The sequence below is a fragment of the Electrona antarctica genome (assembly GCF_951216825.1).
Source record: "Electrona antarctica genome assembly, chromosome: 14".
Lineage (NCBI taxonomy): Eukaryota > Metazoa > Chordata > Actinopteri > Myctophiformes > Myctophidae > Electrona > Electrona antarctica.
The window spans coordinates 24,168,142-24,194,859 of NC_136795.1; the positions used below are offsets into that span (position 1 = coordinate 24,168,142).

General features: G+C 42.4%; 2 protein-coding genes across 5 annotated transcripts; one reads left to right on the top strand and one right to left on the bottom strand.

Annotated features, from left to right (window-relative positions):
- Window positions 1–225: 225 nt before the first annotated feature.
- On the bottom strand, window positions 226–20,213 carry cog1 (component of oligomeric golgi complex 1). 3 transcript variants are annotated; one of them, XM_079521465.1, is made up of 17 exons: window positions 19,595–19,614; window positions 19,405–19,425; window positions 18,824–19,068; window positions 18,122–18,303; window positions 17,293–17,463; window positions 16,503–16,656; window positions 15,563–15,773; window positions 14,307–14,685; window positions 13,414–13,725; window positions 12,175–12,344; window positions 11,511–11,657; window positions 11,037–11,198; window positions 9,540–9,664; window positions 9,108–9,216; window positions 7,994–8,106; window positions 6,664–6,745; window positions 226–594 (listed from the first exon to the last, which is right to left on the bottom strand). In XM_079521465.1, exons 3-17 carry the CDS (start codon window positions 19,039–19,041, stop codon window positions 457–459), a joined length of 2,673 nt encoding a protein of 890 aa, XP_079377591.1. In that variant the 5' UTR covers window positions 19,042–19,068; window positions 19,405–19,425; window positions 19,595–19,614; the 3' UTR covers window positions 226–456. The 3 variants fall into 3 exon arrangements, with proteins under 3 accessions (XP_079377591.1, XP_079377589.1, XP_079377590.1); XM_079521463.1 differs by lacking the exons at window positions 19,405–19,425; window positions 19,595–19,614 and adding an exon at window positions 19,796–20,213; XM_079521464.1 differs by lacking the exons at window positions 19,405–19,425; window positions 19,595–19,614 and adding an exon at window positions 19,167–19,207.
- Window positions 20,214–20,875: 662 nt separating this feature from the next.
- On the top strand, window positions 20,876–24,989 carry smim22 (small integral membrane protein 22). Of its 2 annotated transcripts, none has more exons than XM_079520095.1 (4): window positions 20,876–21,002; window positions 22,075–22,224; window positions 23,966–24,048; window positions 24,262–24,987. In XM_079520095.1, the coding sequence occupies exons 2-4, from the start codon at window positions 22,095–22,097 to the stop codon at window positions 24,307–24,309; spliced, it is 261 nt and encodes an 86-aa protein (XP_079376221.1). In that variant the 5' UTR covers window positions 20,876–21,002; window positions 22,075–22,094; the 3' UTR covers window positions 24,310–24,987. The 2 variants fall into 2 exon arrangements, with proteins under 2 accessions (XP_079376221.1, XP_079376222.1); XM_079520096.1 differs by having other exon boundaries at window positions 20,908–21,002; window positions 22,082–22,224; window positions 24,262–24,989.
- Window positions 24,990–26,718: the final 1,729 nt, after the last annotated feature.

The following is a 26,718-nucleotide window of genomic DNA, read 5'->3' on the forward strand; positions in this document are numbered from 1 at the left end:
AAATTATACTAAATTCAACTACATTGGATCCATAGGAACACAGTGTGTGTGAATGTGTTTCCCTTCATTTTCTGAAAAGTTACAGTTTTGAACGTACATTGTTTCTACCCGACAGCAACGAGTCTGATGTTCACTGGTGGTGGGAAAACAGGTGGAAATATAAAAAGACAATTAAAAAACAAAGGTAGTGTCTATAATCAATAAATTACATAAAACAGCAACAACCTCAATTAAATTTCCAGAATTTATTGATCTTACATCAGTAATATTACAGCGTTGCTTGACCATGTTGATAAATAACAGGTGAATACATTTGAAATTACATAAAAAGCAGGCTGTCAAAATAGCAGGTTATTATTTATTTTTTTACAAAGTTACTGTACAGTTTCAGCCACACATGTTAACAGTAGTGTTAAAGTTACTGTACAGTTTCAGCCACACATGTTAACAGTAGTGTTATTTAGACATGCTTGATAGCCAACCCAACTTGAACAACGACGGAGCTGCAGTTTCTTCCTCCTGATTGGCTAACTGCCTGAACAAGTTGCCAGGGCGGAAAGTGTTGCCATTGGCTGGTGTTGACGTGGGAGGAGCCTAGCAGAGAAATAGAAAAGAACATGAATAATTGGTCTTAAATTCAGAAGAGCCGCACCAAGCCTAATTTATACTCTATAGTAGTATGTCTATATAGTATGTTGTATGACAGTGTGGCTTGCCAAAAATAACAGATTGAAAATCAATGATTTTTGGTAAGTGACTACATTGTCCTAACTGCAGAGTATAAATTAAGCTTAGAGCACAGAGATACTTTGGTAGAGGTTTGGGTGTTTATGGAGTTATGATGCAACTCAAAATATGTGTGACGATCCAAAACTGATAACACCAAATAGTCTCATCATTGTCTTACATTACAGTCAGTGAAACAGCTCTAAAATGTACAGTAACAAAGCCGCCGCTGGCAATGTATAAAACTACTTTCTTCTGTCAGCTTACAATGATTGATAACGTTACTACACGCCATAGCAAACACAGTGATTATTAAAGTCAAGTCGAGTAATGTTTTACATTGGCAGAATCCGCTTTGTCTTTGCTCATTTGTGTGCTAAAGGTGTGACAGAGACCTGCAAGATGAGACAAAGAGGAGAGTATTTTGGATGATCAGTTTTTAATCAACGGAACATCTATTGAAATATCTCACCACTATTTGGAGTTACATCATGACAAGCTAAGGTACTAAGTACACAACCCAAACCTCTACCAAAGAGTAGAGTGCTTTTATATGGATAGAATCTCAACTTGAGTTTCATGTTTCAAAGGAGAGTGGGGCGTAAACTATGTTGTTTTTTTAAGTTGAGCCATGAATCCATGTGAAACTATTGTAAATAAAGCTGTCTGTTTGCCAGTAGACCTACATATGACACTCTGGGGCATATTTTGCGCATCTTAAGTACCAGGTGTTATGACTTAAATTAAGACATGTAGGCGTGACTGATGCGATTTGGCCACTCAAAATAGCCAAACAGCATTGACCACACCTCCCGGTCTTAAGTTAAGTCATGGTACTTAAGACACTCAAAATAGGGCCCTCTGTCTGCCAATCTGCCAATCTGTCCAGCAGTGTCCACCACAGGCTGCTGAAAACACTATAACTATCTTGGGCTGAAACACTACCTGTCTCTCCAGTGAACGGTGATGATCCATGTGGATCAACTATGCACACCTCTAGGCTACCATGTCCTATTCATCAGTGGTTCCTTGAGGGGGTTCACCAGATAAAGTATTGAAAGAACAAAAATGGTCAGACTCTACATATTTGTAACTCCATTTGTACACTCTCAAGAGTTATGGGTGTCTGTGGTCTAATGTATAGGCCTATCTTAACTGGGGGTCCTTGAAATAAATAAATACAAAGTTAGAGAACCACTGTCTTATATTAAGACATACGGAAGGAAAGCTGAGAGGGACACAGCCAGGCAACAGGAAAACAGTGGGAGACAAACAGTAGGAAAGCTTGAGTTTTCAGCACCCTTTACTGGACAGCATTGCATACAGTGATAGTATATACTTGTAATGTGTGATAGTATATATTTGTAATAATGTACACAACAGTGTACACCTCCTTAGGCTATCCTGAAGCCCAAAGTATGTGAAACCACAAAACCACCATGTGATTGGTGAAAAACCTATTCCGCCCTCCGCGGCTTGCTAACTCAGATGGCGCGCCTGCCTGTAAGTAAAGGGGCAGCAGTGGCTCAGGAGGGAGTGGCTGGTTTGGAAACGGAAGGTTCCCAGTTCCATCCCAGGCTCCCCCAGAGTTAGTGAAGGTTCCCAGTTCCATCCCAGGCTCCCCCAGAGTTAGTGAAGGTTCCCAGTTCCATCCCAGGCTCCCCCAGAGTTAGTGCCTGCCAAGTGTCCTTGAGCAAGACACTGAACCCCTAATTGCTCCCGATAAAATGCACATTGTTAAGCACTTTGGATAGGTGCTATATACAGGGGTGCACACTGCACATAACTGGTGATAGGTGCTATATACAGGGGTGCACACTGCACATAACTGGTGATAGGTGCTATATACAGGGGTGCACACTGCACATAACTGGTGATAGGTGCTATATACAGGGGTGCACACTGCACATAACTGGTGATAGGTGCTATATACAGGGGTGCACACTGCACATAACTGGTGATAGGTGCTATATACAGGGCTGCACACTGCACATAACTGGTGATAGGTGCTATATACAGGGCTGCACACTGCACATAACTGGTGATAGGTGCTATATACAGGGCTGCACACTGCACATAACTGGTGATAGGTGCTATATACTGGGGTGCACACTGCACATAACTGGTGATAGGTGCTATATACAGGGGTGCACACTGCACATAACTTGTGCGAATGAGTGGTGAAAATAAATCATACATGGCAGCTCAAACAAAATGAAGCGCTCTTGGGTACCGACGCCAGTACAAACATTTATTAGCTCTGGTGTCACGTACTACAAATGTCTATCTACGTCCTGTAAGTAGACTTAGACATAAAACTAGTGTTGACTAATCATTACAAGCACCAGCGTAGGGTCCATTGGGCCACCCAGTCAGTTTAGAGCTGGCCCAGTCTAACTTCGAAGAGAGGGGGCAAAAAAACAAGAAAAACAACAAAAGATAGCCTATAGGCCTACTTTGGCAGCCCTTGTGCATGCAGATTTCTGTTTAGTAGCCTATAGCAAACCACAGCATGCAAGCCGCCTTTGTTGTTTGTTTTAAATCCCGCTCACACTTCACACCTATCGGCCGGGGATGCGCTAGCCCCCTAGCCCCCCCCCCCCTGGCTCAGGAGGGAGTGGCTGGTTTGGAAACGGAAGGTTCCCAGTTCCATCCCAGGCTCCCCCAGAGTTAGTGAAGGTTCCCAGTTCCATCCCAGGCTCCCCCAGAGTTAGTGAAGGTTCCCAGTTCCATCCCAGGCTCCCCCAGAGTTAGTGCCTGCCAAGTGTCCTTGAGCAAGACACTGAACCCCTAATTGCTCCCGATAAAATGCACATTGTTAAGCGCTTTGGATAGGTGCTATATACAGGGGTGCACACTGCACATAACTGGTGATAGGTGCTATATACAGGGGTGCACACTGCACATAACTGGTGATAGGTGCTATATACAGGGGTGCACACTGCACATAACTGGTGATAGGTGCTATATACAGGGCTGCACACTGCACATAACTGGTGATAGGTGCTATATACAGGGGTGCACACTGCACATAACTGGTGATAGGTGCTATATACAGGGGTGCACACTGCACATAACTGGTGATAGGTGCTATATACAGGGCTGCACACAACTGGTGATAGGTGCTATATACTGGGGTGCACACTGCACATAACTGGTGATAGGTGCTATATACAGGGGTGCACACTGCACATAACTTGTGCGAATGAGTGGTGAAAATAAATCATACATGGCAGCTCAAACAAAATGAAGCGCTCTTGGGTACCGACGCCAGTACAAACATTTATTAGCTCTGGTGTCACGTACTACAAATGTCTATCTACGTCCTGTAAGTAGACTTAGACATAAAACTAGTGTTGACTAATCATTACAAGCACCAGCGTAGGGTCCATTGGGCCACCCAGTCAGTTTAGAGCTGGCCCAGTCTAACTTCGAAGAGAGGGGGCAAAAAAACAAGAAAAACAACAAAAGATAGCCTATAGGCCTACTTTGGCAGCCCTTGTGCATGCAGATTTCTGTTTAGTAGCCTATAGCAAACCACAGCATGCAAGCCGCCTTTGTTGTTTGTTTTAAATCCCGCTCACACTTCACACCTATCGGCTGGGGATGCGCTAGCCCCCTAGCCCCCCCCCCCCCCCCCCCCTGCGATGCTAATTTGCCCAGTCAATCATTTGATCCATGCTACGCGCCTGATTACAAGTGGCTCTTCTTACCGGTACTGTAAATGCACTGTTTTACGTACAGTATACACAAATAGACACATACACAAACCCGTCACAATAGCTTTACATGGCTTTATGGCTCAACAAATTATATTAACGTGAGGTTGGGATTGTGCTCTATCATTAGCAGGCCATGAGGCCTGATTTATATGCTGTCACATGCTGCAAATAGAAGATCTACAAGCACCCAATACATCACATCACAACATGTTGTGAGCTTTTAGATCCACTATTTTTTGCACATGACGTCGTCGTATGATGAATTACAAATTAAGCAGGGTCAGTAAAACTACATGGGCTGCCGTCCAGTGCAGATCTCGCAACAAAGCTGATGCAAGGCTGGTGCTCCACAATCATTAAACAAGGAGGTCATTCATCGAGCATAAAAGCAATCCTTTCTTCTCTCCTCCTGCAAGACTAACAGTCATTGGTTCACATATTAAAGCTGCATTATGATATATACTGTACTGATAAACATGGGCAATTGTTAGCTCACAACAAGCTAATTAAAGGTGGTGGGAAGTGATAGTCTTGTTAAAATAAGTGTTAAATAGCTCTATATTGTGATAGTAATAATTGCTATAGACTATCCAACTAAGTCATCTCTCTGTCTCTTTTGAAGACAGAATATTTTTTTCAGGACGGGATACCAATGTTATCCAGTCAGGAGATAGAACCCCTACAGGACACAAAATAATTGAAATTGGAAGTGATGAAACCAAAATGAGCAGACAATTGAAGCTGACAAATTGGTACTCTCCTGATTGGATGAAATTGGGACTTCTGCTACTGAACAATAAATAACACAACGATTACTCTCAGAATATAGAGCTTTAACCTTACAACCCGTTTGTTTTAACAAAATAAAAGAAGGGAAAAAAAGAAGAATTGCAGCACCTTTTAAACATTAGAAAGTAGGTGGGAACAACATGGAGGCTTGTAGTGCATGTCCATATTGTTATGTCTGAATAAAGCCTTCATATTATTCTCAGGTCTTGCACAATGCAGCAGTAATATGGTACAATCACACTCTGCAAACGTGCAGGTAGGCTACTACACTCTCATCAATGAATACCATCTATGCAGAAGAATAAGACTGCACTCAAGTAGAATGTTGAATTTGGCTCAAGACAAGACAGAACACTAGCGTGGTAAGTCTATACCAAGCAAAGTTATTCTGGATATTTAACCAACAGGCTGGATGGTTAAATATCATATATGGATGTACAGTAAAATACACAATTATCAGCACCCTTGGCCTTGATAAAGTTTGATATCTATCTATCTATCTATCTATCTATGCATACAGGAAACCTATTTTCTTGAAACATAATTTGTAATTACAATGTTCATGAGGTTGATTTCAGATTTATCAATTAAGGAAGAAAAGTGTGCTGGTGATGATCATCATCATTATTATTATTATTAGCGTATTTATCAAGGGTGGTATTAATTGTGGAGGTAACTGTGACATGTATACAAAAAAGGGTATAAAACAAGCTACGTAAGTACGTATTGAGTGCAACCCTGTTCTTTTGAATGCACTAATCACATTATGCATGAGCATCTACAACTACAGTACACACACACACACACACACACTGACTGCAGTGACAGCAGCGGGCCATCAGGGGGACTTGCCTGTGACTCCCACATTCAATAATGCTGGCAAAGGCAGAGGGTTTAACAAAACAATATTTACCCAAAAGAATAACACACAACACAAATGAATCAATAAATAAATAAAAAGTCACTGTAGGGCTGAAACCTTGTATCTCCATGCTTCAGATGTGCACATATTAAAATAATAATAATGTCCTACTTCATCATACACGTGTCACACAAAATTAGTTAAAATAGCAGATCTACAGGCTCTGTGAAGTTGTAGATCTGCTATTTTAACTATTTAAAAATGTTATTAAAATAATAATAAAAAGGTACAGTTTTGGACATACAAGGTTTCCAAATGTATAATTCTCTGTAGAAAGACGATGTTGCTTGCTGACAAGAAATTATTTTCAAGCTAACAACATGTTAGGCTTGTTATATTTGAGTCTTTTCAAGGCATCTAAAAAGTTTTGCTTGACAAATGGATGACACAGGAAATGATGACCCTGGAAATAGTCGATCTATGAGCTCACAATGTGAGCTCATAGATCGGTTATTTCCGTTTAGATCAGGCTTCATCTCGCTGTGGTGTTACTGTAGGTCTTACCAGTGGACGTGTGGTGGTAGTAGTCCTGATGGCTGACTTGGCCTTGCGTGCGTTGGTCATGCTCAGAGGCAGCAAGCCGAACCTGGGAAGGACACAAAACATTAACAGCTGCAAATCTGCATTATTGATAGTCACAAAATAAAATAGCGAAGCATTATGATCAGAAATATTAATTAGAGAAAGAAATAGAGTCCACAACACTGGTAAGGAATAACTCAGCTCCACTGGTTTATTAATTCAACGTTTCCATCACTGGGATCTTCTTCAGGAAAGAAATATTAATTAAACAGTAAAAGCTGATTATGTACGCATAGGTTAACTGACATGGAAGACTCAAAACATGCTCAGCCTAGTTGATTTATACTCTGTAGTAGGGGGTCCGAGATCCGAGACCCTACCCAATGTGCAAAGAAGCACACTTAACTGTGTCTCAAATTTGCCAGGAAGCCATTTAAGTCCAACTTCAGAAATTGGCTACCCTGCCGCAGGAAGGACATATTTTGCCAAGCCCCCAGAAGGCCTGGCCAACATTGAAGCTGCCACTACCTACTGGCCAAAAGTGGAACTGCAGCACGTTCATGGAGGTGTACAGACATTCAGTGACGTCATGGGCGTAACTGTGGTCTCAAATTTGAGACTCAACTTCTGCTGGAGCCATCGAGTTATAATCATGGTACTTCCGGCAGTCTTCCAGGTGCTTCAAAACACCACAGGGGGCGGGGTTGTCACTCCCAGTCCTCACATTATTCTTTATAACTCTATGGGCCAAACAAGGAACTGGATATCCCAAGATGCCAAACAGAGATAAAAGCAATCACCAATCCTATATTTTAGATTGTCAGATGTTTAGATAGACAACAGTACATTTTAGATTTATTGAGATGGAAGTTTAATATTGTACTAATAATTCAGTTTTAATGGCACCAGTCTTTTTAAACCTGTGATCATGCTGAAAGCTAAATAAACATTGTTGTGTACCAAAAAAGAACAGATCTATAAGAAATTATTTATCAAAATAATTCCAAAAGATCTTTAAATAATGTTTCAAAGGTAGCAGAGCTATAAGCTCACATAGCTTATAGATCAGATATTATAGTTAAACTGTTCCTCCTTTTGACTGGGGACCCCCTTGAATATCCTCAAGGACCCCATTTTGAGATCCACTGGTTGACAATTCAAATGCATTAACTTCCACATTCAAAATCCATACTTTTATGATTTGAATAATGCTACACTGGATGCATAAGTCCCCAGAGTGCACTCCATGTCACATTCTAAACACAGACGTCTCAGTGAACTACAAAAGGTCATGTACAGAACTACAATTCACCTGATCTGGCTGCTGGCCAGGGGCAGGATGTTGTAGGGCTCCTGGGAGGTGACACTGCTGCTGCTCCGTGACACAAACTGCTTCTCTGTGCCCGTCAACAGGCCCAGCAACACCTGGCAACACACACATCACCACGACAACAGTGCACTTAATAAACCAAGCAAAACAAAGATTGACAACAACTGGTTGAAGGTACAGCGGTGTAATTCTACCAGAGACATAAACTGGTAGACGCCTCATTGGCCAGTGAGGCACATCAACATCCACCCCATGTCAGAACTACACTGCACGACATATGCCTGAGTTGTACAGAATTACATTACATTCTATACAACTTTGATGTATTTATTTAACCACATGTCCTACATCATAACATAACTACATGTCTGACATTCCTGACAAACTGAAAATAGGTTGAGAATTCAGTGAGTTATGATGATATTAATTGTGGAGAGACCTCCTACTTCAATGGACATACTGTGTAGTGGGGCATACATGCATGTGCTATTCTATTGGAGGGAGAGAGAGAGAGAGGCCACTAGAATAGCCTACCAATGGAATGCGGAAGATTTTAATGAGGAAGAACTAAAGACCAAAGATTGTTAATTTAGGACGATAGTCCATCCCAATTGGAGCCACTAGAGCCGACTGGTACACAAATCCTACAAATGGTCGGCCAGCAAATCTCAAGCGCCCTATGGTTACTGGTGCTAGATCCCGCTGCATGTGTTGGTGGGACAGAGAAAGGTCAATAATATAGTACATTTTCTCCTGATTTGTTTCTCAGAAAAAAGCCATTTTGGTAAGAAAATCATGGGAATATTTTGTGGCTTGTGGTGATTGGGTCCAATATTTAGTTCAGTGACCATGGAGTTAAAGAATTGTTCAGAAGCTGTGTTCACGTTCACTCTCCCACTGGAAATATTAGGTTGCAACCTGCTTCCCATCTCCTAAAAAGGTGTCTGTCTACTTCACGCAGATACTGTATGGGAACTAAACCGGAGATGACATGTCTTGCTATTTCTGTCTTGGCTACAGCCCATAGCACCCCATTTTGGGATGAGATCAAAGCGTGCCGCAACTCTCTCTCGATGGGTCTGGTGGCTGACGGTACCGATGTTCTCTGCGATAGGCGGTTGAGGTTGGCATTTAGATGCGGAGTGAAGACATCCAGATCAAAGGGGTCGATGTAGCTCTCCAACCAATCGCACACCTCCTGGACCCTGCAATACGCACACACGCACGCACACACACAGACAGAAAATCATAAATAGTATGTTAACTGCTGCCCTATACAAACATTAAAAGTTCATAGACTTGGCTGCCATATGACGTAATTTTCAAAAGCCAAAATGTTTGCTTAAAAAGAAAGGGAAGAGTACAGAGAGCCAAAGTATAAAATATGGTTTCTATTTCGGCACCTGTGGTCCATATATGAGCAGGGAGTTAATCAACACGTTGACGCGTCAACATCATTAACAATGACGTCATTAACAACAATGTCATTAACAATGAGTCGACAGACAGTATACACTGTATATGGTACCTGGGGTCTTGTTGGGAGCGGGAGCTCTTGCCCTCCTCGGGTCTTGTTCCCAGCGTGGCACTGAGGTAGCGCAGGTCAAATAGCAGCTGCAAGGCTCTGTTCTGGGTCATAGGGAACTGTCCCTCCTGTTAACGGAATGGAACCACAATGGAAAAGTGTGAGGCAGGAGACCACCATCTTGTTGCAGTTTATTGGCAACTTCCAGGAGGTACAAAAACACATCTGAAATCTCTGTCTAGTGACCATTCATAAACACAACCTATCGCTAGAAATTTTACAATTTCTTTTTACCATAAATCAATGCTATTGAACACCCTTTACGTCTCTGTGTTGGTTATAAAAATGTAGAACCAAATATAAAAGGTATTAAAAAGTGCTTCTGACAAAACCACCTAACTCCATTCGACCCTCAAACTGTCTGCTAAAGCAATTAACTCCAGCACAATAGTCACAATACCAACTTTGATGAGGTAGCTGTTCCATAGCTCAGGGGCTGCCACCGTAAAAGCACGGTCACCTCTTGTTCTGAGGGTTCGGGTAGGTGGTAAAAACTTGTTTTAACAACAGAGCTGATCTGTTAGTATTGCTTCGTTTTAAAAATATATATATATTTCCTGATATTTTTTATATTTTTAATTTCCTGAAAAATAAAAAAATAAAGGAGTTTAGGTGGTTTCTGCCCGACAGCAGAGATATACTGTACCTCCGCTCCTTCACAAAAGCAGTCTGGCTTCCGGAACAAAGAAGTATGAAACAAAATTTGTCTTTCCATGTTTTTTTTCTTTTTCTTTTTCTCTAGGTATCTCAGCCAAACCGACGTTGGTTGTTCTACTGTAGTATACATCAGCCTTTATAGAGTACAGTTGTTCCAATACCAGTATCAGAAAAGCTGCCGATACTGCCCAAAATGTTGGTTTCGGTATCGGCGAGTATGCCAGTCTATGTCGATCCGCTACCGCGTAATCTATCACATGATATTTCATTTACAGCCATATTTTGAATGCTTCAGTTGATGTTGCATGACTGTTACTCATACCATAGTACAGTATTTACATTATTAACTAGTAACTACTAAGTTGTAGCTGCACTTGAACAATTATTAATGTAATTTTGATTTATTCCTAGATCAGTGGTTCTTAAACCTCCCCTATAACTCTGAGTGTACAGGTTCCATGTGTACTACACTCTACTCAAGGGTCCTCACTTTCAGAGTTACAGACCTGCAAGGGTCAATTTGGAACCCCCTCAAGACACTTTGAGAACCACTGTCCTAGATTTGTTATGGGATCGGTACTTCGTATCGACCGATACGTAAGTTATGGGTATCGGAATCGGGAAGGAAACAACGGTATCAGTACATGTCTACGTTAGACCATTTGGTTCCATTTGTGCACTCAAGAGTTACCAGGCCCGTAAGGGTCCATTTGGTTCCTAAACCCCTAGAACCACCCCGCAGAGCGCTCTACAGGTTGAGAAGCAGCAGTGTGTGTCAGGTACCTTGTGGTGGTCTGGCTGTGTGAGTGCATGGTAGTGCTGGAGAGCCCGGTCCAGGCAGGAGCGTAGCAGCTGGTTCAGGGTGGGCCTGGGCAGAGCGTGACCCCCCACCCGGTTCACCTCCACACACAGCTGGAACAGCAAGGACTGCACAAACCACGATGGCTGCACGCACACACACACACACACACACACACACACACACACACACACACACAATGTGTCAAGTACATGTGGGTGAGGTAGAGTCTGAAGAGATGGGTGCTAGGGCATGAATCTACAAGCTCATATAGCGCGGCACGAAGTGACATGCTACGAGCTTGCAGATCTGCTATTTTTGAATAGCCAAAGTATAAAATGACACAGGTGCTTCAAAAAGAAAATTGCAGCTTCAAAAAAAGAAAAGGAAAAAAAAAGGTCTATATTACAACATGCTTGTCAGGATAACCTGCTGTCATGTAGTTGAATGGAACTGACCTGAGCGGGAAGTCTAATCTTGGACGTGACGCTGCTTCCCGACTCTGCCTCCTCCTGGATCTCCATCTCCTCCCAGTTAGTGGCGGTGGTCAGGATGGAGCCTGTAGACTGGGTGTGAAGTACTGGAGACAACGGATCTACAAGTACCTGCACCAACAACAACATACACAACATGATGGAGCTGGAGACCAGTGTTGAATACGTCGACTAAAACTATGATGAAAAATGTTTGTTGACTACCTTTTTTCACTGACGGAAAGTAAATAAAAAATAAGCTACGATGACTAAAACTAAGCTAAACATAATGACAATTTCATCAACAGATAAAGACTAGACTAAAATGTTAGGATGGGACTAGTGGAGAAGAGCTAGAGTACAACTAAAAGACAAGTCTACGTATTTATGGTTTGGTTGCACTTGGGTGTTGCACTCTAATAGCAGATCTATGACTTACAAGCTCACTACGCGTCTTGCTGCGATGCACTTTGTGCCACACGGTGAGCTTGTACATCTGCTATTTTGGGAAAATAAATAAAACCTTTTCAGATGGGTGTCCGCGGTCAATCAAAATATAATTTGGCGGATGCTGGTCGTTGGTAAAAAAAAATAGAGATCTCGTCTTTGGAACAAACTCTTTTAACTCTTTCAGGTTTGAGACCCTGACCTTTGAGAGGGCGTCAGTCCAGATGCCATATGCTTCCATGCTACAGGCGAACAGCTCCTGGTTGAGCCCGGTCCACTTGGCCTGGGCGGGGGTCACCTCCGGAACCGCTCCCCTGGCTTTACCCAGCTTCCTGCTCTGACCCGGCGTGCCTTTACCTGTGGCCTCCGTCCCTGGACATTTAAGACCATTCATTTGTCATACAAATAACTGTGATTTATGATTTCATTGTGATTTGGAATTGAACGTTCGAACATATAAAGAACATTTACATTTATGATGACATTTTATGACATTTATGGTGCATATATTCAATTGGATATACAGCCTGGATATACAGAGATGTCTGAAAATGACCGGTACCAACTATAAAAAAAGCCAAAACGGGCACAGAAAGCATCTCTTACAATGATGGCCCCCACCGGCAGAATTCTCTTCCGGGTTTTGGTGCTTGTGTTGTTCCGTGGCAACTTTTTATATGTTCTTAACTTCTTATACATAAAGTTACATAAAAAAAAACAATAACTCACAACCGGTCACACTGCCATTTCCGTTATTATATTTATATATAAAAACAGATATGCATGAAGATATATCAAAAGATGAATTACTGATACATGTTAACAAATCTCAAATAATTGTGATAAGGCATTACGTGAGTGAATTACTTAATAATTAATATTCTGAGTCATTATATACAAATTATCAATTATAAATAATAATGTACAGGCACGAAACATTTGGGGGGGTTTTAGGGGTGCCAAACACATTTTGGACACACACACACACACACACACACACACACACACACACACACACACACACACACACACACACACACACACACACACACACACACTTGAATCAATCAGTACAAATCTATACTCTCAGAATTGAGCAATATATGATTAGTAATTCCCTGATGAGATCATAGAAAAGAAATTACTCAATCAGTACAAATCTATACTCATTAGGCAAGATATGAACATTCACCTGACACCTGATGAGATTATAGATCATACTGTCAAAAGAGTAGTATTACTATTTTTCTGGTCGTGATCATTTCAAATGTAAAATTGATCTTGCCCTGTTCTCAGAAGTAGCATTTCATTAAACATTTCCAAAACATTTCTCAATGGATTTGCATGAAGCACACTGGTGCCTCATTTGGTTTCAAAACGTAGATTTTTGCCGAAAAGCTACACTTGCATGTCTGAATGTAATAACTGAGCCGGGCCTTACCGCTGCCGCGTCTACCCAGGATGCAGCGCCTGAGGTTGGGACAGAGCTCTCCCACGGACTGGCACAGTCTGGCTAGGAACAGCACCGTGCTGAGGTGGGCCGGAGGACCCCCGGCCTGCCCCGCGGCCAGCTCAGAGCGCACCGAGGACAGGATGCGACGCATGCACGCCAGGCAGTTCTCCCGCAGGGTGTCCTCCACGGCCGGCGTGTCCGTGAAGCGGTCGAAGGGAGACGCGGCGACAGCGGTGGAGGGACGCCTGCCGCTGGGGGACCCGTTAGAGACAGAGTGTGGGGCCGACGTGGTGCTGGAGGCTGGGGAGAGGAATAATCATAATGTGTTATGTTTCATTGGTTCAATATTATATACCGCAGTCCAAACGCTGAATGAAATTGTCATCATCATCTTGATCGGTGTGTGTGTGTGTGTGTGTGTGTGTGTGTACACACACTGGACCACCAATCAGCGTCACACTTCTTGTGCACGCTGCCAGCAGGCCACAGAAGTGCTTTTTGAAATATTTTTACATTTTTTTACATTTTATAATGGATGGAAGTAAACGGGGCTCTGAATGGGCTGAATGAAACCTTGGCCAAATTTGGAGCCATATGCCATAGATATGTCATAGACCACCGACATCATATTGATGATGTCACAGGCTGGTCACATGAAGTCCAAAATCAATATTGGAGCCACGCCACTCCCACAAATGAATAAATTTAGTAGGCAATTAAGGTGGTTGCACACTGGAAAACCGATGGAGAAACACAGCTAAAAATCCGAAAAACGCGCTCGGTGTGTGTGTGTGGGGACCTTTATACCTCCCGTTTTTCACGCATGTTCCTGAATCGCTACCGAAATACTGAATAGTTTCGGCCCCACACTTTGCTCCCACCTTTGTCCTGGGAGGGAAGGTAGCACTGTAGGTCGTCCAGCCTGCTCCTCAGCTTGGCGTCCAGGGAGGAACAGAAGCTCTGCACGCAGGGTGTCAGGGCCTGGGTCTTCATGGCCAGACCTCCACACTGCTGCTGCTGCTGTTGGCCTCTCTGGCTCACACTCACCCAGGCAGCGTCGCTTAGCAGGTCACCCGCTCCCTCCGACCACAGGAAGGAAGCCACATCTGCCTCGTACTGGGCCCCTGTGCGGCTGCCGTTGCCACCCGTGGAGGGCGGTGCTGATGACTGGGCTGAGTGGCTCTCCAGGTCTCTCAGAGCAGAGCTGAGGAGCTGGGTGCAGCTGGCTGAAATTCCCTGGGTTTCTTCACGGGTGATGGCCTGGAGGCGGACATTCAAGGAAGATATAGTTTGGTAAAATATGTAGCTAGTAATGTACTGAATTTGTTAGTGCTGAGCCAAAAAAATCGAAGCTTCGGTTTTATTTTTATTTTAAATTATTTTTTCAGTTATTTATTTTTATTTTTTTAGCTGCATAATGGAGCCTCTGCTCCATTATGCAGCTATGTGTGTCCCTACTCCCTATGTATGTATGTGCACGCGTCCCAGCACTGATGCGTGTCCGAGCACAGAAAGCTGCAACACCATAACTCTGTTATTTCGTATGCATGTCTGTATGTTCTGGGACCCCCACACGGTAACTGTCATTTCTCAAAGATTTCTTCCAAAAATAATCAAAGTACAGTACAGTACAGTACAGTACAGTACAGTACAGTACAGTACAGTACAGTACAGTACAGTACAGTACAATACAGTACAGAGCTCACTGCTCAGTATAGTACAGTAACTATAACAATAAATGTATAGTTGCACTGCTCAGTTCACACAGGTGTGATTTTTTATCAAAATCTGATCTACAAGCCCACAACGCATTGCAGCATGACATGTTGAGAGCTTGTAGATCTGCTACCCTTCAAAGCCATGTGCTTGAGCTCTACGATTCATTAATCACTGACTCATTTTTGTTTTAGAAAAGTCAAACGTTATTATAAACGTATAAGGTGCATTAAATGCATTAATATACATTTAAAAAAAGAAACCGTTGCAGACCAATTGAATGCAATGCAAGAAAGAAATGAATGCAATGAAAGAAAGAGTTCCCCCAAAACAATTGTTTTATTAAAATGTAGCTTTTACCGTTTCTTTTGTCCAATAACGGATTAAGTTCCATTAGTTTGAGCTCTAAATCCAGCGTTACCTGCAGACGCTGAAGGAACAGCTGTTGCAGGAAGTCCTCCCACATGGCCAGGGGGCGCTCCAGCATCTGCTGACACACGGACCCCCAGTGCTGACTGATGGACTCGGAAGAGAGGAGGTCCCACACAGCATCCCTGATGGACGCCAGGCCCTTCAGGCTCTTCACATACACCAGTAGACTGCTGATGCCACTACACAGATCCTCCTTACAGCTGGGGACAACAATGTGAACGGTTTATCGTTTAGTAACTTAGACTAGCATTGACATCTGTGGTTTGAACCCATTAAGACCTGGGGCCGATTGTACAAATGCCTTGTGGCTGTGGCAAACCTGTGGTTCTCAAACTTTTTCATGCCATGGATACCCAAAATTGATATGTACTGTATTTGGCCGCAGGCCCCCCTTCTGACAATGTTTTGTACCAAATCTGCTATTTTTGAGAAGTTGTGGTTTTCAAAAATAGCAGATTTGGATTTAGAATCTAAACCAATGTTCTAAATCCTAAGAGTTTTCTGAAAACCATATGTTGCTATAGAGCTAAAATCTAAAATGGACAGATGCTTTCCCGGGTTTTACTAGGAGAGGACTACACCTGCCTTCCATGATAAAGAACTATGCACAATTAAGTTTCATCTGAGCAACTACCAAAAAAAACGACCTATTTTCCCCAGACACTGGGGAGGCAAATCCAACCCATGCTACATTGATCAGTGCATACCAGCTAAGGCTACACAGGTGTTTCTAATCTTCATTTAATGGATACATTGCGGTCTAGTATATTGATATGTTTGGAATAAGTCCATCTAGACAAACGGGTTTAATAATTCCCTCCACATGGAAGCTGCTCAACAGATTCATAAAGGATAAACATGCAACCAACCAACCAACAAACAAACAAACGATCAAACCAGGAGTCTGCCTCTAATGGTCTGTGTCTTACGTATCTATCCACTGTTGGAGTGTGTCTCGGAGCTGCTCTCTCTGGATTGGTTGGGCCAGGGTTCGCAGGGCGGGCTGAAACTCGGCGATGGAGGCAGGCAGGTATCTGAACCAGTTCCCTGTGCTCATGTCCTGGAAAACACTCCTGCCTTTCCCTGCATGGGGACACGTTATGATGATACAAAACCGTTACGGTGACACAAAATACAACTTTTGTAGGTGTGAAGAGTTCCCCCATCCACTGCTTTTTAGACCAACTTGAGCTGCTATTCATTTTTTTGAGAATTTCGAAAATAAAATACTTTTCAAACGATTCAAACGATGTTGACACATTTTCTCTATGGGGGTCCCTGGCACAAAATCTTTTCAAATGGGGGTCCATGGCCAAATTTGAGGGTCCTTAACATGTTTGAGAACCACTGTTTTAGACCAGCATGTCTCAGCAGGTTGACTCAATGTTAGTAAGTACAGTAGTCAAGTAGTGTACTGTGTTTATGTTTACCACTGGTTGTAGTCTCCTGCTGTTAGATTGACACATTCGCATCCTGTGGTATGGTGGGACACTTACTGGTTGACATGTGGTACTGCATGAAGGTCAAAATTCTATTTATTTTCTTAGCAAGCAGGCAGGCTCAATTAGATCACTTCAGTGGTTAATATTTCAGCAGGAAACAAATCCGGGATAAAACAGTCTGACGAAAGGGGTGTTCAATAGCACTGATTTATGAAGAAAAAAAAGAGACAATACGCGAGAATCTAGCATATTGTCTCTCTCTCGCTAGATGTTGTACCTGTAGGTGTGGTAACGTTCTCCAGTGTGGAGAAGAGCATGCCACAGCCCAGCACTCCTTCCCCAGGCCGGAGGCTGCCCTCTGGGGGGAGGTAGAAGACAGCGTAGGCCTGGAACAGCGTGGTCACCAACAGCTCCACCAAGCTACACACCTGGGCCTTGATTCCAGCCACTGAGACAAGACGACGGAAAGAGTTTTGGATAATTCATCAGAATTACGCCTCCCCCAACTATGTTCCACTTCAGACTGGCACAAAAACATATTTTGGGGCAATTCGGTTTGGAATCGTATGACATTTGTCCAAAAAACAAGAAAAACTAAAACATGGAAACAGATTTGTTGTTAATCAGAACCACAAGGCTAATGTAGTACATTACAGGTGGTGCATTTTGAAACTAAAATAACATTGTTTAATGTAAAAAAATATATATATAATAGGGGCAGTAGTAGGACAGATGTGTTTGCTCCCACAATGTTCAAATGCTTCCCCATAACACTCTGAGCTCAGCTCTGAAAATGAGTAGAAAATAAATGTCCCGACTCCCCCCACTTTGCGTTTCCCCGTGCAGTTGTGTAAATATCTGTAGATGCTTAGCAGACATGGAAATGCCAAAACAATATTTAAAATGTTTTTAATACATGTTTGTGAACACCGTTTTGTGATTGGTCATATAGGCTCTGTGCATAAGTGTAGTCCAAGTAATTGGTGGTCTAGGACTGTGCAAATTGGGATCGACATAAGACCCAAAATCTGCTATTGGTCAGGCTCTACTTTTTGCATGCACAATTTCTCTGTGTTCAAGAAGAGCTCAGTGAAATATCTTCTTACCATGCTGTGGTTGGCTAAGTAGCTGTTGAATGGAGGCCTTCCTGGCCAATAGGAAGTCGTGCAGGGCCTGTCTTGCGGAGCTGTCCTCCAGTAGCATGGTGGACACCAGTGCCTCAGCGATGGCCTGGTCCGATATGGCCCGTCCTCGCAGAACTAGCTTACTCTCCATGAGGATGGTGGACCTGTTCATACCAAACCCCACACACGGTTCACATGGTTTGTGTTCATAAGCTCTTCACCACATGTTTTCAAAACAAACAAAATTAAATGTGGCTTGAAGATCTGCTATTTTCGAAGCGCGTATGAACTACGGCTCTGCACTGACCTGAGGCTGGCCTGTGGTGTTCGGCCCTGCTCTAACCTAACAAGGTTCTGCCACTTTTAAGCCAGAGAGCCGAACCCATGTAAGGTTTAAGGAGCCTGAGCCCGACCCGTGTCTGACCTACATGCATTAATACAAAAATGGCCAAAGCCGGGCCCTAATCAACGGGTCGGCCCGGGGTCTGTCGGGCATGCAGACCTCTAATATGAACCCTAGCATCCTTAATTCTGTCTACAAGCTCACAATGCGTCACAATAACGCAACCCCACACATTTTGACCTTGTACATCAGTATTTTCAGCTAACCAAGTACAGACCCCTGGCCAATTTCTTTTAGTATGTAAATTTCATTCAAACTTGGGCAGTGAAGAGAGGCAGTACCTGAAGTGTCCAGCGGTGGCGACCTGTCTGATGAGTATGGGGAAGCGTGCGAGGACGGGGCTGTAGTGAGTCCCCGTGGAGCTGGTGTCCAGCTGCAGCTCTCTGTGGAGGTGACAGCACAGCAGGTACAGCTGGGTGGCCTGCAGGTACTGACACGACTCCATGGAGCTCCAGATCCGCTCTGGGATCTCTAGTAGCAGCTTGATCTGAGACGCCATGGTGTAGAACTTCTCCTGCCACTGCTCCTGAAACAATGGAACACAAGGTGGTGTTTGAGGTGGTGACAGTGACAGTGACAGTAGCAACACTTGCATTGGCTAGTACCTACCGGTAGGTCCGGTACATTGTGTTTCAGGGTGGTATTGGTGCTGGTCCTACCAGTAGGGATAGGGCAGAGTGTAGAGTAGGAGAGTAGCGACATGCTTTGATCTCGCTGCAAAGCGGGTGCCTATGGGCTATAGTTCCGCATTCCATTGTTACAATGGGAGTCAAAGCTAGTGTCGCCACTCTCTGATTACTCTGGGACAGGGACAGTCGGGTGGTGTTTGAGGTGGTGACAGTGACACAGTAGCAGTACTTACATTGTGTTTCAGGGTGGTGTTGTCTCTCCCAGCAGTAAGGTGGACTGGTGTTTGAGGTGGTGAGTGACAGTAGCGATACTTGCATTGTGTTTCAGGGTAGTGTTGTCTCTCCAAGCAGTAAGGTGGTGTTTTAGGTGGTGACAGTGACACAGTAGCAGTACTTACATTGTGTTTCAAGGTGGTGTTGGACGGTGCTGGTCCTCCCAGCAGGGACAGGGACAGTAAAGGTAGTGTTTTAGCCTTTTAGGTGGTGACAGTGACACAGTAGCAGTACTTACATTGTGTTTCAGGGTGGTGTTGGACGGTGCTGGTCCTCCCAGCAGGGACAGGGACAGTAAAGGTAGTGTTTTAGCCTTTTAGGTGGTGACAGTGACACAGTAGCAGTACTTACATTGTGTTTCAGGGTGGTGTTGGTGCTGGTCCTCCCAGCAGGGACAGTCGGGTGGTGTTTGAGGTGGTGACAGTAGCGGCTCATGTCCCGCACGGAGCGGACCACGCTCTCGCTGCACTGCCGCATCTCGGTGATGGTGTCGGCGGCGTCGATCAGGTCCCGGTAGCGCTCGCCCACCATCTGCCGCAGCTCCTCCTTCTTGTGCTCGATCTCGCCGCGCACCCTGCGCTCCACGCCGCGGATCTCCTCTGTGCTGTAGCGCTCGAACAGCGCCGCCGGGTCCCGGATCTCCGCGACCCGCAGGGACTGAGCTGAAACCTCCGACATCATCCACAACCTCCACACAGCCAAACTCCTCCAGAGATGCAACCACTGACACTGACACTTCCTGCTTCCACGTAAACAGGATGTGTATGTGTGACGTTGAGGGGAAACGGCACAAAGAACTATTGAAAAACAGCGCCCTCTGTGGGTTCTCATAGCTCTTGAAGAGACATTATTATTATTAAAGTAAAGTAAAGTTCTTTGTTTACCCAGGGTGAATGGACTAAGCTCGAGATGCTTGTTTACAGCCAGACCCTGCTCATAGAACATTTCATGGTAGGGGTTCAATGCCTTGCTCAAGGGCACTTCAGCGGTGGTAATTTTAACGTGCCGGTCCGGGGATTCGAACTGGCGACCTTCCGATAACAAGACCGCTCCGCAAACCTTTCGGCCACCGCCGTTTATTATTATTATTATTATTATTATTATTATTATTATTATTATTATTATTATTATTATTATAATAATAATAATATACAGTTTCATTATGGCCTCGTATAAAATAATAAATAATATGTAGCTGTTATCCCCCTCCTTTTAAACTTTTACCCTTACAAATTGAAGATTATAAACTAAATTCTTTGTTTACTTTATGACACTGCATGAGGAAGTGGGGTAAGGGGTTGGTTGCTTGCTGCAGTGTTCACAAAGACCGTTGGCCCGAGGCCGAGGGTGTCACGTGCTAAAGAAAAAGGAACAGATCTACAAGCTGTCAACGCGTCGCGTCGTGACGCGTCGACAGCTTGTAGATCTGTTCTTTTTGGCGCGCGGGACCGTCGTACTGCAAAGTACATCCCCGTCAACACAACAGGTGTGTCAAGAAATAAAGAAAGCAGGTGATTCTACCCGGAAAGAAAGCAACTAAACCAAACTACAAGGAAAGGTATGTTTTAGAACCGATTAAGATTTGACGATGTATACAGTAGTAGCCTATACTGTTTGGATTAATTAGGCTATAATATTGAAATGTGATAATTAGTAATTGAGCAAAATCTGGTTATTTTACTCTTTGTTCTTTTCCAATGAGGTCAAATGAAAGCTGGTGCTGCTTCAAAATAAGGCAAAAAATAATTTCCCCAGATAAGTTTTAATTCCTAGATTTAAATTTGAGTAAATCTAGTCATAGACTAAATTTGTCTATAACCGAGTTGACTTTTTGTAATTTGTAGCCTACATTGATTTTCAGAATAAACATTGTAAATCAAACAGGTTACCAGTAAATATTCATCAGTTACAGATCAGTTACAGTTCCATTTACTTTCAGTTACAAGATCCTATGATTTAATTTGGTTCAATTTACTGTAGCCTACTTTTACAACCCCGTAAGTGTCGGTTTCTAACTATCAATTCGCTGGGAAACCTCTGGAACCCCCTCAAGGAATAAAGTACCCCTGGCCCTGGGCTGGGGGTCCTTGGGCACAACGTTGCATGAGAAACGTGTGTGTGTGTGTGTGTGTGTGTGTGTGTGTGTGTGTGTGTGTGTGTGTGTGTGTGTGTGTGTGTGTGTGTGTGTGTGTGTGTGTGTGTGTGTGTGTGTGTGTGTGTGTGTGTGTGTGTGTGTGTGTGTGTGTGTGTGTGTGTGTGTTGTGTTTTGGGGCGGCTGTGGCTCAAGAGGTAGAGCAGGTCGTCCAATGATCCATGGGTCGGCGGTTCGAATCCCGGCTCCTCCTGGCTACATGTCGAAGTGTCCTTGGGCAAGACACTGAACCCCAAATTGCTCCCGATGTGCTGGTTGGTACCTTGCATGGCTTCCGCCGCAATCGGTGTATGAATGTGTGTGTGAATGGGTGAATGTAATGCACAATCTATGTAAAGCGCCTTGGATAAAGGCGCTATATAAATGCACCATTTACCATTTACCATTTTGATTGTATTGATGTATTGTTGTATTGTGCTTTCTGCTTTGGCAATGTAAACGTATGTTTTCTCATGCCAATAAAGCCCAATGTGCGCAGTGTGTAGTTGTGCTCTAGTGATGATGAAGAGGGATCTGGGAGAAGAGGTGAAGGATCAGTTCAATGACATCGTGTCCAGGTTTGAATCCAAAGAGTTCTTCCAGTCTGACTGGGACATCGGCTCCTGTGCTGTCTTCTTTATCTTCATTGGTAAGTTAGTTAGGGCTGTCACGTGCTTTACCATGTAACTGTAAAGCACCGAAATAAACTATTCATTCATTACAAATTTAAGTTGATGATTAATTGTCACACAAATAATTGTGATTAACGATTTAATTCTGTTTTTTTGGAATGAACATGGAACGTTACAAATTTTATTTCTGTTTGCCACTTAGTTAGGCTTCATAATCAGGGTCAAATTAGCCTTTGGCCGTTCGGCCCACAGCCCAGGGGTCCTTGGCTCTCAGGGGCCCTTCAGGGAAACTGGACTGCACGGTACTGGGTTAGAGGCCCTGAAAAGTGCTCCTGGGGACCTTCATTGGCTGTTTATTGTGTTACAATTAGGTTAAAAAGACAAAAACCTGAACGGTTCGCACGCACGCGCACTATGGGGGCCCAAAAAAAACTGGCCCAGGGGCCCTCATGGGGGTTAATCAGTCCCTGTTTATAAGTTGCACAGGGCAGATAAATCTAAAACTTGTAATATTGTTTTAGTGCTGTCCACCGATTAATTATTTTAATCACATGATTTATCTAGTTAATCGCACAATTAATCCCAAATAAGTCATCAGTTTTTATCTGTTCTCAATGTACCCTAGATGGATATTTTTCAGATCTTTTATTTTTTATTTTATGGGAGAGGACAAATATGCTGGCTCTATGCGAAAGTATGTTAATTTTTTATTGGCAATCGACTACTTATACTGAATGTTGGTTTCTTTACTGGTGAGTGAGAAAGAAATGTTGCACATTACAATTAATTTGGCTAAAATAAATAAATATCTGATTAATTGAGATTAAAATAATGATATTACAATTTGCATTACTACATTGTTTTCCGATAATTTGGCAAGAACACCTCGACAAGCTAATAGTCAGGGGATATTAATAAAACCTGGGAATACATTTCTTACGAAGACTTTTCTTCACCAATGTGTTTGTAAAGGTGTCTACTAACATATCCCACATTGGTTTATAGTCAACCACCCTAGGGGCATTTTTGACAGCTGTTGAAAGTTGGGGTAGCATTATAAGGCAAAATGTTCTAAATTTCATTATGCTAAGTAGCATGTGACGTGTCAAACTAGGGGGTTTTCATCATTCTGAATCCATTCCAAGCATTAGTTTTGAGAATGATGACATCCCCCTAGTTTGACATGCTATTTAAAGCATATTGAAATTTAGAACATTTTGCCATATATTGGCTGTTGATGGTACCCCAACTTTCAGCAGCTGTCAAAAATTCCCCTAGGGTGGTTGAATATAAACCAATGTGGGATATGTTAGTAGACACCTTTACAAACACATTGGTGAAGAACATTCTTGGTAAGAAATGTATTCCCAGATTTGACTGGTAATACTGATAATATTCCCTGACTATAACAATGTGTCACAGCATGTGTTGACAGATTGTGCATGGATGGAGTAGGCTATAGATTAATTCTAGGCTTAATTTAGTCTGAGTCGAAAAACAAATCACGTTCATTGTATCGCAGTAACTCAGCAGTACGTGGATTAATAACTATAATAACTAACATTATTACTGTTGGCTATTGTATTGTTACACTTCTGTCCAACACTGCTCTTCAGAACAGTACCTCTTGCCGACCAGTAGGTGTCCTACCTGGCCAGAGGCACAATCAAAATGTCTCAATATATAATAATACCACTGCCACTTGTACACCTTGCTGTCTTCATCCAATGGATGTGTTGTGTTGTGTTCTGTGTGAAGGTGTGGTTCTCCTGCTGATCAGCCTGGTTCTCATCCGCTGTTGCTGCTGCTGCGGCTGTAGCTGTGCCGCCTGTGATGAGAAGGTACTATTCACTGCACTTACATGCACACAAGCACGCTCAAACACAAATGCACAGAGCAGAAAAAGGTTAGAGGGGAGTGAGTGAGTGTGAAGCAGGGGTTCTCAATGTTTTTTGGCTGGGGATGCCCGGAAATGCTTTGGCCATGCCTGTCCCCCCACCCACCAAGATGTATTTATTTGTTTGTTTGTTTATTGCTCCTTGTCTACTAAACAGCCTCGGAGACATAAAGTTGGAGTTGAAAACATGGCTCTGGAACCCTGATGATATGATCGGACTCAAAACATGGCTCTGGAACCCTGATGATATGATCGGACTCAAAACATGGCTCTGGAACACTGAAGGCGGCTGTAATTTCTACAAAATGTTTTTTATTTCTGTAGAATAGATCATAGTTTCTACTGTATTTGTTCAGCACTTTCACACGTGCCATAATAACAAGCACTTTTAATCTTTGCTCAGCGGTCACAATGCAGTGATTCAACTGGTTTTAGATTCAATCTGAATATTATATTGACCATGAATTCATGACTCAATATGTCATTGTCAAATACAATATTCATCTCCTAACGATATTCACTCCATTAAAATATTGGAGTGAATATCTCTATGCTGCTAAAGAACAATAAATTGAACTAGCATCCTTTTTATTATCCTTATCCTTTTTATTGCTAATGAATACTCTTAAATTCATAATAACTATAGCATAATATCAGTAATGCTTTTATTTACTTATGTTAAAACAAATGCGTTGTTCACTTTGCTAATGTCAAATAACTCACTGAACAGAATGTTTTAATTATTATTATTTTTATAGATATACAGTATATAATGGAATGTCCTCATCTTGTTGGTATGTAGTTTGACAATACATTAATGTTATTGTTTTTATGGTAATACATGTTCAAAATAAAGATAATTTCAATAAGTTAATATAAATCCTATTTTGGAAATGTGATGTACAACAACTAATTAGCTATATTGTATTGTAAAACATGACTTTCTTGTTTTCTCACTTTTATTTTGAAGAGAAACAAATGATACGTTAGTACCCAGACCTGGTCCCCTGACACTATCATTAATGAAATTATGGGTGATGGCAGTAGGCTATACTGTTGGCGATTGGGAGATTACAGTGCAATGAGTGAAAGTGCAGTTGAGCTTCATGTAAGTGCTGCTTATTCCAATAGAGTACAACAGTTTGTTACCATGTTTTTCAAGTTTCAAGATAACTTTTTGGTTCCATTTCAACATACTGTAGAGTAGATGTTTCTGAAAATCCTTAGTTTAAAGTAACGAATAGTTCACTATTTCACTAATAAGTTCAATATTTTTTTCTATCAATTACACACCCCAGCTATAAAGCCTTGAATTCAAGGAGTTTTTCTCACATTCCTAAGCCAATCATTTGAAGACCGGCGGAGTCTCCGGTACAGATGCTGTGCCAATTGGCACTAGATAGCAAATTCATCAGCACTCTGAAATAAGTAACACTTTAAATAATGCATAGCAGCAGATTTCTTCAGTTTCTGAGACGCGTGTGTTGTCTTGTTGCAGACTTTTCAGTCTTGCCTTGATGCATAGTATAACAAGTTCACATTTCTGCACCTCGTAGCAGAACCTATAGGTTCGATTAATGATTTTTTTAAAGGTCAATTAACTGTGTGTGTAAGGCTAAAGATGACATACAGGAAGTGCAATGTGTAGTGTCCTTGTGTATTTGCAACTTTCACTTTGTCATAAAATGCCATACATAGGGCTTGTTGTTCAGTGCTAACTCGGAAGTTTATTTGGATTAAATGTTCAGTTACAGTATACTGTACACTGTCATATTAACGCCTTACCTCATGACACACCAAAATGCTCACAGCTTACATTCACTTAAGGACATCACTTTCCAGAAAACCTCCCTCTGACTCCACAAATCAGTTCAGAGCACTTGTACATGATAAACTTGACTTTTGGTTCAATAACAAGAAACTTGGTAAAGATGAACATTTATTCAGTTATTCCAGATATCTATACTCTTCCTAAAATTCGCATTTGGTTGGCAGACCGATAGTGGGATTAGTTCTCTTACTAATAATGTCTCCACCTTTGTAGATTACTTGAACCATGGGTCGTATCTCTCTCTGTGTAGCGGCCCTCGGTTTTGTGAAAGAATACGATGTGGATGGTCTCAACGGGTGTTTATTTCAAACTTCTCAACATAGATGAAGCTCCATTCGAACACCGTGAAAACTATAGGAATCAAATAAATATGACAATTAGAATAAATACAAATAATTTTGTCACATCATTTCACAAACAATAAAATGATTCAATGCTTCATTCAATAAAATCAGTGCATTCCAATCAATGACCTTTCAATAATTCAACAATAAGAATTCAATTATAATGCAGTGATTTCATAACTCTACCTTAGTTTCAAATTCAATTCAACTTATTCAATTCAACAATATAATTCCATTGTGTCTTCAATAAGCCAATTCATTTACATAACAAACACCAAACAAAGAAGAGAACAAGACAGAATAAACCATAACCCAAAATGAAATACCAAATAACAATTAACTCTAAAGTAAACCAAAACAAACAAACAATCCTGTACCTCACTCCGCTAACCAGGGGCGCTAGGTCGGTGCAGAAAGCTACTGGAACTCTGGGGTTCAA